General features: G+C 50.3%; 1 protein-coding gene across 1 annotated transcript in view; it reads right to left on the bottom strand.

The window, feature by feature from the left end:
• Window positions 1–16526, bottom strand: part of CACNA1G (calcium voltage-gated channel subunit alpha1 G) — a 148746-nt gene that overhangs the window by 52412 nt on the left and 79808 nt on the right. The window contains exons 11-18 of the mRNA XM_059828045.1: window positions 13626–13777; window positions 12900–13085; window positions 11627–11741; window positions 10742–10897; window positions 6422–6490; window positions 5502–5528; window positions 3568–3661; window positions 2195–2973 (exon numbers count right to left, since the gene is read on the bottom strand). Coding sequence (XP_059684028.1) covers window positions 2195–2973; window positions 3568–3661; window positions 5502–5528; window positions 6422–6490; window positions 10742–10897; window positions 11627–11741; window positions 12900–13085; window positions 13626–13777 — 1578 coding nt within the window. The remainder of the gene's footprint in view (window positions 1–2194; window positions 2974–3567; window positions 3662–5501; window positions 5529–6421; window positions 6491–10741; window positions 10898–11626; window positions 11742–12899; window positions 13086–13625; window positions 13778–16526) is intronic.

Below are 16526 nucleotides of genomic sequence, written 5' to 3'. Positions count from 1 at the left end.
CGGAGGGATGTAAATTCAGAATAAACTCATTGAAGGCGGCGGGGTGGCACTAATATAATGGGAGCCTGGGAGATCCAAACGAAGCCTTTGCACTTCCTTTTATTTCTGTGCAGAGGCAATCAAAACCAGCAAGCAAGGAGAGATGTGAAGCTTTGTTGCAGAAGGGCATATTTAGGATTACTTTGATCTGAGTAACAGTTGAGTTCTTTTCTTCTTTTGTTGGTAGGGGAGTTTTGAATTTTATTTTTTCCCTTTAAAAAATAATTACTTTTTTTCTAACTTTGTCAAGGCTAATTTAGGGGCAAAGCATCCCCTCCAAACGTCAGGAGGGAATCACAAAGGGAAGCTCCGCAACCTGGGGGCTCATTTCACTAATCTAAGCAATATTTTCCAATCCGTCTGGTTTAGTGATTTGCAGCAAAGACATATTTCAGAGCATGGGGGAAGGCACCAGCCAGCTGCGGATGTCCCAGCTGCCGAGCATGGCTATACCATGAGCTGGGGCATGATTTAATTACCTTATTTCACTTATTCTTTCCCTAGGTATTTGCTTCTGAATGCTCCATGGGAGATGACTGAGGGATCTTTGGTCTAAACCTACGTGGCCAGACCTTGGCACGCAGAAGAAGGAGAAGACATTTGGTTTATACTAAAAGCAACACCATAATAAAGATTAAAAACATGCAGCTAATTCCAGAGTCTGTCATCAGCGCTGGCTGGGGCTGCGGGGCTGGGTGGGATGGGAGAGGAGGGACATGTCCCATCACACGATGTCCAAGGCAAGGGGGGCGGCTGGCTTCTGATGTGGTGGGGGGAAAGGAAGGGAGCTACGGGATGTTCGGACCAGGTGAGCTGGAAAAAGCAGCACATGTTGGAGCGTGAAAAAAAATCCCTAGCTAGCAATAAAGAGCATGGTCTCTTGATCACTTTTAATAGTGCTTTTTCCAAAAATAATTACTACTCCTTTTCTTAAAAATTCTATTTAATTTATGGAGGTTGAAAACCAGGTTAGGACAATCAGTAAAAATCCCAGGCTGAGGATCCATGCTGGAGATGTAATGGGATAATGGGTTTTTTTAAAGGTGATTCACAGCTGAGTGACTCCATTTTGCCAGCACTAACTCTCTTTCTCCTCCTGTTCCTTCTCTGGAGTCACCACTGCCTTTTGCATCCCTTCACATGCTCCAAATTCCATTTTCATTCAACAAACTCAGTGAAATACAGGAAAATCACATCCACAAGCTGCAGCTTTCGTGTTCTCAGTAATGTTCCCATTATCATCACGTGGCTCTACCCAAAACCTATCCACTTCACCAGCAGAGACAGAGTTAGCCCCCCTGGGGATGACACATCAGACCATCACATTTTTAAGCCTGAGAAGAAGGTAAAGTGAAAGAAAGAGGTAACCTGGGAAGAGCAGAATCCCCCCCAAACCCCGCAAAACTGTTCTGGGAACATCCCAACGGGATGGTCCCTGCAGGTGTCCTGCCACCAGCTCAAGCTCCTCTACCAGCCATGCAAAAAACCTTGGAAAAGCAGCCAAATTCCTTTTATTCCCTTAAGATACAAACATTCACGTAGAAAAAGAGCCAGGGACCCTCGTCCCTTCCCTACCTTTGCAGCCCTTTTAGCTAGCATTTCCTAAATGGCACTTTTCAGACCCGTGAAAGAGAGACGCTTATTGGACTAATGCCTCTTCATATTGAAATTAATGCAAAGCCTTTGGAATTACCGCTGTCTCTACAGGACTAACGCCGCCATGGGAATGGGGGGGCCAAACCCTGCCCTTTCGTTCCCTGTTGATGTCAACAGAAATTGTCTGCTGCTGTGCGTGGGGGCAGAAAGCTGACTGACGGTTGGAGAACAGGGAAAGTTAATTCTTTTTTCAAAAAAGAAAAAAATAAAACCAGAGAAGCATATATTTCCAAGAGATAGCCTTCGCTCTGCACCTTTTAGTGGAACCTTAGGAGTTTTGCCCTGATCTCTCCATCATGAACCATCTGATACTGCACTGAAATACTTAATATGGAGCCAACCCCATTTCTGGTGGCATCCACCGCCCAGAGACCTTCTGGCAAGACCCAGTCCCTGCAGTGGACCATTGCTTCACACCCAACCGTATGCTCCTGAGAGAGGTACAGGCATCACTTTGACAAGAAAAAAAGCCCAAAATGAGCACTTGGCATTTCCTTACCATGTTGCCTTCATCATCACAGTCATCGCAGTCCTGTCGGGGGTCATCCAGCCGGAGCTGGTGCAGCAACAGACCCGGAGAGGTCTTCCCATTGCAGTCCTGGTGCTCAGAGGCAGAGGTCCGGCTGCTGTGCATGCTGCTGGTCCGGTACAGGGAAGGCACCTGCAGGGTATCCTGGAGGTCGAAGGAACCTTTTGTTTCCAGCGACTCCATACGATGAGGCAAAGAGCCATTGAAGCTGCCGGCCCGGCTGGAGCGTTCTTCATCCGAGCTCTCCCCTTCCTCCGAGCTCTCCTTCCCCTCTCCAGAGAGGAGGGATCTGCGCTCGCTGCTCTGCCCCCGACGCTTGAGGCTGGGGGCCCGGCCGATGCTGTTCCAGCTGGAGCGGCGGCTGTTCCAGCTGCTGCTGGCACTCCAGGGGCTGTGCGGGGAGCTGCGGGCGCTGGGCTGCGGGAAGGATAGGGAGAGGATCAGCCCCATCCCACCAGCCCCATGCCAGGCTGCTGCTGCGCCAGCTGAGGAGGATGGATGGACAGATGGTCCCATAAGCCCAACGGACCCCCGCTGAGCATCAGCAGGAGGTGAGGCGAGTACCGGGGACTTGAGCTCGTAGGCGGCGGGGTCCATGGAGACACCACTGGCCCGACGGGACTCGTAGCCCTGCGCTGCATCTCCGAACATGGCGCTCTTGGGCATGGGCATCGGCGTGGCAGCGGTGTGTATGATGAGTGGCGGGGTCAGGCTCTTCTTCAGCTCCGGGTGGTCGCTCAGGGCCATCACTAGAAGACACAAGTGGGTTTTAGGTATCACACCTTGAGGGGCACATCTACAACCTGCTCCCTGGCAGGCAAAGCAGCTGCACAGGGACGGCTGTCCTCCAAGCATCAGGAGGACGGGGGCCAGAAAGCCCTTCTGGAGAGCTGAGAGCCCGTCCTTCAGCCTGGCAGAGGAGCAGGGGGATGTAAATCAGGAATGGGATCAGGTGCCAGTGGGAGAGGAGAGCAGATGCAGACTGTCATCTGCTGCCCCTCAACCCTCCAACCAACACCCGCCAGCTCCAACCCAGGGAACCTCCTGCCTATGCCGGGCTCCCTCCATCTTCGTTCCCCACAGCTCCTCTGCTTGTGCCCCTGTACAGAGACCCCAAAAGCCCAGACTCGGCAGGGAGATTATGGCTCGAATACCATCATGTCTGTCTCTGTCTGCATCTCACGATCCCAACCCACGCTGCACGCCTGCTGGCCTCGGTCGAGCCTGCCACGGCTTGGACTACCCCGCTCTCTCTAGGAGGGCTCTTCCCTTTGGGACATGTTGTTTTCACAGCAAAGTAAGGTTTCCGCCGAGGGGCCTGTCCTCCCAGGGTTGTTACTCACAGGCTGGATTTGACAAGTGCTTCTTAAGTCCTCCCTCCTCTTCCAGGCTGCGAGGAAAGAGATCCCCCTCGGAATCGGACTTGGAAGCATCGCCCTGGAGCAAAACAGAGGGCTTCAGCAAGGAGGGCAAAGGGCCACGGTGCATGGACACCCCTCTGAAAAAACGGATTCCCATCTCTGACACCACACCTACAGATCCACTGAATTTCGTACCACGATGCAACATCACCTTTCACAAAATGACGCATGCACATATTTATACCACAGACTAATTAACCTCCTACCAGGAAGACAGACCGCCTCTGGCTCCAAATGCGGTCCCAGAAAGGGTTCAGAAAAAACACCTGTTGCTTCATTTTTGCTGCTGGAATTGCATACTGAGCAAATATTAGGGCAGGACAGATATCTGATGAGCAATTTTGGGACAAAAATTGGCTCTACTCATCTCTCTTAATTTACACACTATGGCTTAAAACTCCCTGTGTGGGGGTCTTTCTAGTGATGCTTCGGTGAAGCAATCCAGGATTCAGAAGGGGCACAAGGGACCCCGACTTTCCAATGCAGCTGGTGGGCACGTGTCGATGGATGCCCCACCAGCACAGAGAGGATCCAGTTGGCAGAACCTGATAATGACTGCCCTGGGTGGCTCTTCCCCTCCCAGCTGCAACACACAACAGAAGCAGAAGTTTTGGGGATTTACGCTGTATCATTTTGGGGATTTAAATTCCGCTGTATCATTTCAAACGCCGGGGGTTGAGCAAGAGCTGCCCGCTTTGACATGGGCCCGTCCTCAGGAAGAGAGAAAAGAGGTTTACCATTGCTCGCAGCGTGGTGCCCGGGCTCTTGCTCAGTCTTGCGGCACAGACCTGATTAGGGATGTCGCCGTGCGCCCCACTGATTCTGTCCATTGGCACTGCAGAAAGGCGCTTAGGGTGTGGTATAGTCAGGATACACCCAACGGGCAATGGTGCTCGCCAGAACGATACCCATCCAAAAGAGGAGGATTCATGGCTGAAACCACTGCTCTGGCAAAGGGCACCAAGCCCCGTCATGATGGAGGAGAGGTGGGAAGGGAGGGAGGATGCTGGGATGAAGGAAGCCAAGCAGACCCTCACTTCAGCTGGGAGAGACCAGGAGCCCCAGAAAACCCCACCAAGGCTAAGCTGCATCCCCAGGAGCCCTGGCCAGCACTGGGGAGGTTTGGTGCTCGGGTACCTGTTGGTGCAAAAACCCAGAGGGGCCCCAGGGTGTGACGGGAGGAAGACATGGCATCTGACACAAGGTCCAGTGCCCTGCACCTCTTGGTTAAGGGATGAGCCCTTATACTCCCCCATGGGGTCACTAAACAGTTAAGGGGATTTTTTCCAGGCAGACTGGACACTCTCAGACACATGTTTTTACGGCAAAAGATCATGTGATGTGAAGTGTTGGCTCAAAACTTCCCCTCCTGAGGATCCAGGACTTCTGTGCCATTCAGGGAAGCTCATCCTGTAGGACGCAGACTGAGAAGGTCAGGAACGCACCTCGCAAGGGGGAGCAGTAAAGTCAGGCTGGCCTGAACTGCGCTGGAGTCAAAACTGTGTCTCCGTATGAACAGGGGCTCCAGCTGGCTCCAGGTACGCTCCCCGCGGAGGCTCCCGGCTCAGCCGCTCAGGGGGCCTGCCAGGAATTACTCATTCTCCCTAATGGGTTATTAAAAAGGAATAAATAACGGGAAGAATTTTATGTGATTTGTATTCCTGGAGTGCTCTTTAACAGCCCAAAGGAAAATTTTAGGGTTCACAATGAGATGTGTGCCAAGATGGACTTCCCACCCCCCTCCCCAGCACCAAACCCCACATCTGGAGGGCAGAGAGCGTCCCCTTCGAAACACCACGTGCCAGACTCAGTACGGTGCACACAAGCATCTCACAGTCCGGGCTGCTGCCTGTTACCTGTTCTTGCACTCCCAGTTTGCCTTTCTGGATAGAAAAGGGGTTATGAGAGAACAGGGAGTTAAAATCCTTTTGGGAAATAAGGGTACGTCAAGATGGACCAGACTGTACAACGGCTAAACCAGCCTGTACGGAAGGGGACTGACACACTGGGATAGGACGGGAAAGAGCTTTTGTGGTGAAGGAAAAGCCAGACTTCTCAGAAAGGACAGAAAGGGAAGGGAATGGTAAAAAGAAATACGAGGTTGGCAGAAGAGTAAGGTTCGGAGTGTGCTGCACTGCGGAGGTCCACGGCTTCCTCCCACCTGAGTGAAACCACATCACAGCCTGACCCGCGCTGTAACGTGGCATCGCGCCGGAGATCCCAGCCAGCCTTTCTGGGACACGACACAGCACAGCTGCCGCTGTCCTACCCCGTCCTGTCGAGCACGGGGCTCCCCCCACACGTGTCCACAAAGATGCTTGATTCCAGGTCCCTTCGCTCCCGGGCACCCTCCTCTGCCTGCGTGATGGAGGGAGCGCTTGGCAAGCGCGCCCAGCAATCGGCATCACCGTCTGCATCCCTAGGGAGGTCCCTGCATGTGACCACGCTGTGGAGGGGCTGACAGCCCCACGGGGAGCCTTCCCCGGGGCAGGCATCCAGAAAGGGGTCGGTGAGAGCCAGGGCTGGAGCCACGTCAGCTGCCCCGATGCACCCACCTTAATTTATTTGGCTCCCCCAGAGAAGGAAGGGACTTAAAATCAAGGCTGACTCGACAATGAGGACGACAAAAAAGAAAGTAAAAAAAAAAAACCCATCACAACCTCAAAACACCCAAACAAACCCCAAAAGAATGACAGCTACTACAATGAGAACAGCACCACGGCGTGACCACGAGAGAGACAACCACAGCGGGCGGTGGGACGTGGTGTGTACGTACCCCCGACGAGTCGACAGGCAGCTGAATACAGCTTAACTGCCCACTCGCATCTTCTCGCTTGGAGATCTCCTGAAGGAGAAACGGGGGGAGGGAGTGGGGAGGAAGGGGAAGGGGGGGTTCAATTTTCACAGTTTCAACAGCAGGACTGAAAGGGGAATCAAAAAACAGACGAGAAAAGGCAGGGAAGGAGAGGGGAAGGGGGAGAAGGGCAGTGTGCGGCCACGACATAGAGCCGGGCTGGGGCACCCGCTCCACTCGGCGCAGGGAAGGGATGGAAGACCTCGGATGGAGCAAAGCCCTTCGAAGGGACCAGCCTTACCTTTAAATTAAGTGTTTCAAACAGAGCTTGCTTCAGCTCCTAAGTGATAATTGTGCTAATGAAACACCAGCTAATTATTGAAAACACGATGATTTTTTTTTTGCACTGCATAATAGGATCTTTATTTATTATGCCTTCATTAGCAGCAATGGAGGCTTCTAATGAATGTTTGATTAACACAATATCAGCCCTCTTACAGCCAGGTGAAATACCTAATTTAAGGAAAGCCACCAGAACCTGCCGTGAGTTCAGATCCCTCCTCACCCCTGTTAGGGGAGACACCCATATAAATCCGCAGGGTGCCCAAACGCGGGTCTGCGGGCAGCGGGGCACAGCCCCATCCTGGGGGGCTTTGCCGCACGAGTGGCCCCAGCACCTCTTCACACTTCCCTACCCACGTGGAAAGCACACGTCATTTTTGACCTCGCTGTTTTTCCCCTTCCTCAGGGGTGGCTCTTCCAGTGCTCCTCAGGCAGCGCGGCCGTGCCTGGTCCCGTGCCGCGGGGCTGCGGGAGGTTTCGCGCTGTAGCAGGAGGGCACAGGTTGTCCCACACCGGCTTAATTTCTTGCCTACAGGGCAACGGATCTTTGTGGGTACATGGGATGCAAAAATCATCCCACTCTAGGCTGGGATGAAGAGTTTAAGAAAGACCGATCAACTTTGGGATCTGGATGGGCCAACAGTGTCTTGCTAGCGAGGTAATGGACACTTAATTTAAAGTCTTTGGTTGTAAACAGAGAGAGACATGGAAAAACCATCAAAAGAGAAAACATAGAAACACTTTTCCTTCACAAGGATAATCCCACTGAAACTGATAAGGGATGCAACAAAAATGCCGTCCAAAATCCCAACTGAGGGGGAAGGGACCATTCCGTCTGGTTGAAGCCCAAGAGAAGTCAAAGCCCTATTTTCTCCAAGATCTGATGCTACACCCAGAGAGCAGGTAACGTCCTCCTGTAGAGGAAAAGATGGAGTTGCTGGAGGAGGGTCCTGGGAAGGAAGGGGGCACAAAGGAGGGGAAGGAACAAACCCACAAGCGAGGACAGCTGGGGACAAGGGGACACAAAACCAGGAGGATTACCAATGGAAGAATACGCTTTGGAGATAATATTATCAGGAAGTCCCTCGGGAGAGGAGCTTTATGCCTGACAAAGAGAAATCATGGCTTGCTTCAGAGAGAAGTCCCCAGGGCAGGGACCTGAGAGGTCAGGCAGCAATTTCAAATTAGCAGCTCGATCAAACGGAGTCCCCTGCTCACCTTCCCCGCACCGGCGCCAGGCTCGAGTTAAATCAGAGAACGCACGGTCAAAAATAACCACGTTGCATAAAGTCCTGCGTGTGTCTCTTGCAAGAGAGAAGCAGGTTACCAAATAAAAAGAAAGAAGGGGAAAAAAAAAAAAAAAAGAAATTCAACCCTGCAAAATATATTGCTCTGTATTTAAAGTTTGGAACAAGTCCTTTTTGTTTCTCAACTGCTTATATACATCTGCTGCCTAGCAACTGGGGCTGCAAAGCCATGCACTAAAATTAACGAGGTGCTTGCAGATTGAGGAAAGGCACTCAAGGACCAGGGAGATAAAGGCAGCAGCCCCAGGATTGTGTTTCAGCCCAGAAATCTGAAGGAGAAGGAAAAAAAAACCCACCCAACTCAGAAGAAGGGTCAAGTGCAATCACAGGAGGGAGACGCTGGGGTTTGTTTACAGTGAGAGATGATCTCTCTATTAATTCTGCTTAGGAGAGGATCCTTTGTGTGCTGGCTAGCAAAAACCAGAACAAGATCTGTTTGCAAAGCCACACACCAGCAAAGCTGAATAAACACAAACCAGCAAGGCCAGACCTGGCTCCCGACCTCCAGCAGACACTTGGTCCCCGTCTGCTGCGGGAAACTTGGGTTAAGCCGAGGGATCTCTTGATCCCATTGCAATTTATGGGAAGAATGTGGAGAACTCAGAATAACAAGGACATGGAAGGGAGATTATTATTGAAAAGCCATCATCAAAGCGTGAGATATAAAACAGGACTGTAATCAGTCACAAGTTACAGAATTCTGGTGTGAGTTCATTGGAATCGCCACGGCTGGGCAGGATTGGCCAGAGAGGGTTTGATCTTGGGAGGCTGCGCTGGATCCTGGTCCCTGCGCTCGCCTCTCGACACTGGTGCGAGCATCACTGGCTTCAGGCTGTCTGCGTGCTTTCCTGAATCAGAAGTTACTCCCTGATTTACACTGCAGTTGAAGCACATTTGCAGCTTACACAGAAATCCTGGAGCTGCCTTGGAGCAGCCCGGCGCTGCCCCGGCAGGGGAGAAGCAGGGGCAGGCGATGGGGCAGCCCTGCTGCAAAAACTAGCCGAAAGCAAATTTGAGGGGTGCTGCAGGGGGTTCCTCTGACTCCAGGGAAGACGTACCCTCAAGGACATGGTTATTAGAATAAAATTGCAGTGCGTCAAGCCAGGGCATGAATTGACAGGGAGTTACGCCATGGTACCAGCTGGCCGCAAAGCGAGCGCGGGATAAATTGCTGCCCAGGGAAAGAGGCGAGCGGAGGCTGGGTTGCAGGAGCGGGAGCATGCCGGCGGGCGAGCACGGGGATGCTCTAGCATGAAAAACCAGGCTGAGCCAAGGACCAGAGGTGTCAGCCTCCCTCGAGGACCAGGGGTTGGAAAAGGGGCTGCTGCATTTAAAGGCTACATCCTTTTCTCCAAGAAGCAGGTGCAGCAGGTGATCTCCCACTTCGGCGACCTTCAGAGAATCAATTTGCTAGACTGAACAGACAAAGGTTCGGTTTCGAAGCCATCATCGCAAGCAGACAAGGAGCTTTTTACCTCTTCTTGCTCAGGCAAGGGAACATTGTGCTATTCGTGAGAACCTGGCAGTGACCTTCCCTTCGGTTGAATGGCAGAGGGGGTGGATTTACAGACACAAACAGCTACAACAATAACAATTAAAAAAGAAAAGCACCAACATGGAGAGAGACGATAAAAAAGAAATTTCTTCTTGCTATTTCCTTGCTATCTCCATTAATTTAACTCTAAACTGTGCTCCAAAAATTATAAAAATGCTTCTGTGCATAGTTATTCATAGGGTGGTAGGATATTATGATACACAAACAACAAATCTTAAATAATATTTAGTCACTCCCGGAATGCTTATAAAAATCAGAGATAGTGTGTAAAAGCACAGCCTATACAAACAGATCCCAGTGAGCAGTTCTAGGTTATATTTACCTCTCCAACCCCCCGGGCAGGGTGTAAAGGTCCCCTCCCCTTACTGATGTTCTTGGACAGTCGGACAATTTTTGCAGAGAGCGGGTGGGCACCGCAGGTCCCCCACTCTGGGGATGAGGTGACATGCTCACTCGCTCCGAGCCGGACAGTTAGGAAGGCAATAGGATGAAAAAAAAGGTTGAGTTCAAACCTAAGTGCCCCCCTGCCCTTCCATGAAAGCCTCCAGCAATCCGGGATGTCTCATGGAGGTTCCCAGCCCAAGGAAGCAGCCAGCAGAGACCAGAAATCATGTACTTTAAAATGTGCAAAGCATTGCAGGGCTGGATGCAGGACGAGCTCCATGAACACATACCATCAAAAAACCATGTCACTAATCTCTTACCAGCCTGCGTAAGTTTTCAGGAGGGGCTTTTAATCTGGCTGACAAACACGGTGAGAACGGTTTCAAAGACGCTGTCATAGCAGCGATCCCATCTGCAGTGCCTGACTCACTGCTGAATTCCCACTCCTGCATTAATGCTAACAATGCTTTTCATTTAAGCCCTTCGTTTAGAGGGCTTGCTGTATTAAATTGCACCGGGGCTAAGAAAGAAAAAAAAGAAAAGAAAAGAAAAACAACCTAATAGTTTCCCCCACTTGAAAGTGGGGGAAGGAAAGTGGTACTTTCATGTACCACTCTTGTAAATGTATTGCTGTCCATCTCAGAAATCAAATTCCAGGATCTGGAGGGCCTAAAACTTTAGAAGAAAGCAAAGGCACAAGCATAAGGACATTACCTCCGTCTGGAAACCCTCTACCAGGATGGCCACCAGCAGGTTAAAGAGAACGTAATTCCCAAACGTCATGAGAGCGATGAAGTAGAGAGCAGCCCAGGAGGAGGTCGATGCCATGCCATTGTAGAGGACCTTGTTCCAGTCTTCCTGGGTCAAAATCTGCAAAGGAAGGGTATCAGGAAAATGGAGATACTGGAGGATTGTGTGCTGTTTTCCCCAAGCCCGGCTGGGTAGCTGTGCTCTTGATGGCCCAAATGAGCATCCCACTTTTGGAGTATCCAGCATAGCTATAACCACAGGAGGATAAATCTGGCCCAAGCCATCTTCTGAGCCAGAGAAGAGACAGGACCAAAGCGACTGTGACTCCCATGGTACTGGTAAGGACCCTGCCCAAACTGCGCCGACTCCCACCCGCACCAAGGGACACGTTCAGCCGTAAGAGTGCAACATCGCGTGGGTCGGACCTCGCCTTTGGTCGGCCAGAACAGCTAAAAGTCCTTCACAGATCCAGCAGTTACAGAGCTCAGAGCTGCTAGAACAAAAAACTGCACATACCAATTACAGACTTAAAACGGACTCTATTCTTTGTCGAGATATCACTGCAAATGGTCCTGATCTCCTCCTCTCCAACTCCACCCTCTACACTGACTTTCACCCACCCAGCCCATACCCTGCAAATGCCTCCTACCTCGGCAGCCCCTCCTCATCAGCTTTCTGATTTATTCTGGAAAACAGTCTGAAAACGCCCGTGTTCAGAAATGTGTGGGTTTGGGTCCTCTCCCTTCCACAGCAAGGAGCTTCACCAAGCTCTGCCAGACGCTTTGGAAAGCAACCCCAGCCCCTGCAGCCCCAAAACGCACATGAGTTGTAGCATTTTCCATTTTGTACCTGGAAAACGGTGACGATGGCCCAGAGCAAGGAGTCGAAGTTCTTCCTGTCGGGCAGCGTGTCACCGTCTCGCTCCGAAGCAAACTTACAGCCAAAGAGGTGCATCCCCAGGATGCTGCACGGGAGGGAAAGCAGGGGCTCAACAGGAGATATCAGTCTCCTATTAAAAACTACTAATCATACAGCCGGGCTGACTGTGCTCCTGATTTCACCTGGGCAATTCTTTTTATTTTATTCTTTTTTTTTAAAGATGAATCATTCTTTCACTGAAAAACACACCTCAAGATCACACAAACCAGTCAAATCTGTCAGAGTTTCAACCAAGAAGTATGTCTACTCTTTCTTTTTCTTCCGCTTTGTTTTTTTTAAGTCAAAACATTTTGTTTCAACATTTTCTAAACAAAATGTTTTAATTTTCTGCTTTGCAATGACACATTTTTAGCAAAATATGTTTAAATTGAATTAGCAAGACAGAAAGGGTTTCTGTGAAACACCTGAATGAGACATATCGGGGAACCCAAACCAGCTTTTTCAATTTTGACAGGAAAACACAATACCTTTCATTTGAGATTGATACTAAAAGAATAATTTGTTTTCCCCTGCTCTCAGCCAGGAAACTGAATAATCAAACTATTTACAGCTCTACTGAGCACCACGGCTGCAAATGATGGCTTTGGAGTGAAACGTCTCACTGGGAGAAGTGAAGAAGGGAGAAGTCTCCATGGAAGAGACTGGCTTTCTTCAGCCTTCCCAGTGCCTGGATTGCTGGAACACCAGAGTTGGCTGTTACAAGGAGACAGGCTCTTCTGAAAATCTAGACCAAAATCCAAAAATTCGGGGCTATGCCAAGCCTCTTTCTAACATTTCCACTGCAGAACCTCGCTTCTCAGAGAAGGCCACGCAAAAGCACAAGCACCACCACGGTTGACTTTATTTTAGGAACATCACCCTCTCCTAGGCAATATTTTTAGCACGAGGCTTTCTGCTAGTCAGTAAGTAATGGGACTGCTGCCTTGGGGTGATGTCAAGGAATCATCCAGCTGAAAGATTTTCCTTGTAAATCATCTTGCAAAGACAGATGTCTCATTTGGCCAGAGTTAAGAGAATTTAGTCAGGGCAGCAAGCCATCACCAGCACTGGCCAGCGATGCTGTTTCTGGGACTGTTCAGCTCAGCCATGCCCTGGTATGGACTCTTACATCTCCTCACCTCATCATGGGATCCCACCTAGAAAACCCAGAGCAGCCTCAGGACTGGGAATCGGAAGGGCTCACCTAAAGATGAAGATGAAGAGCATCAGCAACATGCAGAACGTGGCCACGTTGTCCATGGTCTTCATGAGGACTACGAGCTGGCGTTGGAGGGCTGGCATGAAGCGGACCAGCTTCAAAACTCTCATGAGCCGAAAGGTCCGCAGGACCGACAGCCCCCCACCTTGCTGGCCCACTATCTCCCACACGCTGAGGGAGGGGAAAAAAAAAGGTCACTGCAGGATGAGAAGACAAAGCCTAACACAAAGGCATGGAGGAGAGGAAGCAAAGGGGGGGTGAAATTCAGAGAGAAGAGGGATGGAAAGCAGGCAGAGACACACTGCCAATGCCTCTGGTGAGCTGGAGTCCATCCAGCCTTGCAAAGAGCAGAACCCCACTAGAGTGTCAAAAACATGCCTGCAAATCAGTGGCTGCAGCTGCAGGGGCAATTACAGCCTTTGCACATGCCAAAAAGCCAGACAGCTACTTAATTGGGCACTGGTTGTACCATTTGCATCCCAGACTTTCCCAGGACATTGGGACTGATAGCTTTCTGCTTGGGCCTCTCTCTAAAATGACCATAAGATAACCCCAAGATACGTATTAGCAATCGTGTCTAAGTGCATTCATTTACAGCAGAGAAGTATGAAGTGTCATAGGAAGGTATTCATGCCCACTGTCCATTACTTTCTGTTTAATTAAACAGCCAAATGAGGGGAAACACACATAAAGAAAGCTTTAGGTTTGCACCTAATCACCACGATGATCCCATCAAAGATGTTGTATGGATTCTTAATGTAGCCAAAAGGACCATAAACGAGGACTTTCAACAGCATCTCCAGGGCAAAGAGGCTTGTGAAGACTATGTTGCTGATCTCCAGGGCATTGGTAAGCTCCTCCGGCTGGGGAAAGAAGAGGAGGAAAGGGACATGGTAAGCAGCACAGCTCCGCTTGTTAGGTGTATCCAAAATTACACCTGGAAATATAAGCCCCAATACTGCAAGTGTAGCAACACCGATGCTAATGGTGCAGTGAGAAAATGGTAATAGCTCACTCAAAGCTCGGGAGAGAGAAGAAAAATACTATCAGAGTATTTGAGGTTTATACACCCATTGTAAATTGAGCAGGTAAATCCAGACATGGACTTCATGTTAATCGCAGCTTTAGTACCACCTCAGGAGGTTTATGTAGAAGTGGCGTGTACTGAGCCTTAACACTTTCACATCCTCCAAACCAATTCTCCTTATGCAGAAGGAAAAGTCAGACCATTTTCTCACATAAATGTCTTTTCAGGGCCTGTCTTTCTGTTTAGTATCTCACCAAAAGATTTAAGCTAAGGTTTTCAAAGGCAGAGATTTGAGGTGCTATAACTTGAACGGCTCAAAAAACCTCATTATCAGGAGGCCCTGAATATCGCGACTGAGGAAGGGCCCTATCCTGGCAATTCAGACTGGCAATCTAAAAATAGAGGTACCAAAAAAACCCTAACAAACAGACTTTCCGTAATCTTAGACCTAAATTAATACCCTTCATGTTTTTCTAGCATATTTCACAGAGGATTCCCAACAATGCCTGCAGACACCCAGCGCTGTGCTTTCCCCGGCGGGTGGGCGGGCATTATTGAAAAACATATGGCAGAAGACAAAAACCGGCGGCGTAGTCTGTTTAGGATCAGTCAGTGGCAAAGACAGGAGCAGAATCTGCAGTACCAGATCCCTTCTCCCCATTTAACCCCAACACACGGCCACAACTGCATGTTTCTACTTAAAGGCTTCATTAAAATCAAGAGACAGCGTCCTGCTGACAGATGGCCGTGGGGTCGCGTTGGCAACGCCGAGGTGCCCTGCGGGGCAGTGGGCTGGACTTAACTCACTTGGATACTTTTCTAAATCCCCACATGTAACCACCCACGGCTTTAGATGCCTGAACACCACGGTGGGTTACGGCCAGATGTGCAGGTTCATGGCAGCTACACCACGAGCAGAAGCCAGCGTGCAGCATGTGCTGTTGATCGCTCCCACCACTTACACGAAACACCTTCATGGCTGGCCAAAAACTTCTTACAACAGACCAGGAGCTGCCATGCCACGGCACATGCTGTGACACACGCCATAGGGTTTGACATGAGGTGACCCAACCCCAACCCAACACCATGGGAGCCGGGAGAGGGGATGGCTCAGGGGCAGGGTCAACACTTGATCAGTTGTGATTCAGAGCCCCAAGAAACTACAGCGACCAAAGGCTTTGCAGATATATGCTGGCAAATAAACAGATAAATCCATGTGGGCGCTCAACTCTTTCTCGCTCGGGGTTGAAGTCTACAGGCACAGCTGGCCAAGCCCTTGCAGCTCAAGTTCCTCCAACCCAGTGTGATAGTAGATGGGGACGCATGGTCTGATGTTATCTCAGTGTGGTAGTGTAATCCCTGGGGACTTGCACTGATACTGGTGGGAGCTTGTGATGACACAGTAACGGTCACAGGGTAGCAAAGGGGGAAACAGCAGCATTGAAAAGAAAAAGTAATAAAAGAGGGAAAAAAAAGGGGGTGTTGAACACTTCCTGTACGTCAAACATCCTCGCTGAGGAACAGATCCCTTGGCTAGAGTTTGCCAAACACACCAGACATACAGCCCAAATCGCCTCCTCGCTAATCTAGAGCTAAAATACAAATGCTCCAGCTCCCGATATCAAATGCAGCCCTGATTTAAAAATCATATACCTGTGGGAACACTTAGACACAAAGTAATAAATAGGCCGAGAACTTGTATGTCAAGTTGCACCTCAGGACAATTTCAAATAGCTGAAAGTCTACATGAGTCACAAAAAAAATGCCAACTCATTCAGGAGTGCCCCAGCACCGAGGCAGGCTGCGCTGTTATCGTTAACACAGCAATACTGCTGGAAAAGAAACGCGTTCCTGGAAGCTTTCCTTCTCATCCATCAGCGGCACTAACCCGGGCCCCGAAGGCTGATTTCCACCCTCTGTTCCCCCTCTGCAACCACACTGCCAAATCTAACCGGTCCCGCAGGCGCAACCCAGTTAAGCGCCTCGATGTGCGAGCAGCGCCCGGCATCTCCCGCAGCCGCGGCATCCCTCCCCCCCGGGGGCTGACATGGAAAATCCAGCCAGCCCCGGCAGGGATGTCATGTTAATGGTGTGGATTAATGAAACTTTGCACTTTGCGAGCATCTTCTGGTTGGAGATGCTATTGGGATGTATAGCTACAGATGGGAGGCGCTGGCAGGGCACAGCTGGGTGATGTGGGGAGCCACGGGGGGAACAGCACTTAAGCTGCAACTCTCCCAGGACCCCCAGAACCCACTGGAAGGGCCGTGACCCCTCCCAGCCCACCTGGCTCATGAGAGCCCCAAATACCCCTGGCACCGGCGTAGAAGGACTATGGGTCAGCCTGTGCAGTGTGGTGATGCTCAGCACCCGCAGCAGCACTGGATGCATCCATCTCCCCCTGCTTCACCCCAAAAAAACCACCTGGCTCCCCACTCCTCCTCCACACACTCTTTTCCATTTCCCTCATGGGAAACAGTTTTTAATATCTGAGACATTGGGTGCCCATAATAAAAACGAAGAGTGGGATTTCCTGAAACAGAGGTTAGAATTAATATTCCAAAAAATCTAAGATTAATGGCCAA

Source organism: Gavia stellata, chromosome 22 (assembly GCF_030936135.1).
Source record: "Gavia stellata isolate bGavSte3 chromosome 22, bGavSte3.hap2, whole genome shotgun sequence".
Classification (NCBI taxonomy): Eukaryota; Metazoa; Chordata; class Aves; order Gaviiformes; family Gaviidae; genus Gavia; species Gavia stellata.
This window is presented reverse-complemented; position numbering and strand designations above follow the sequence as displayed.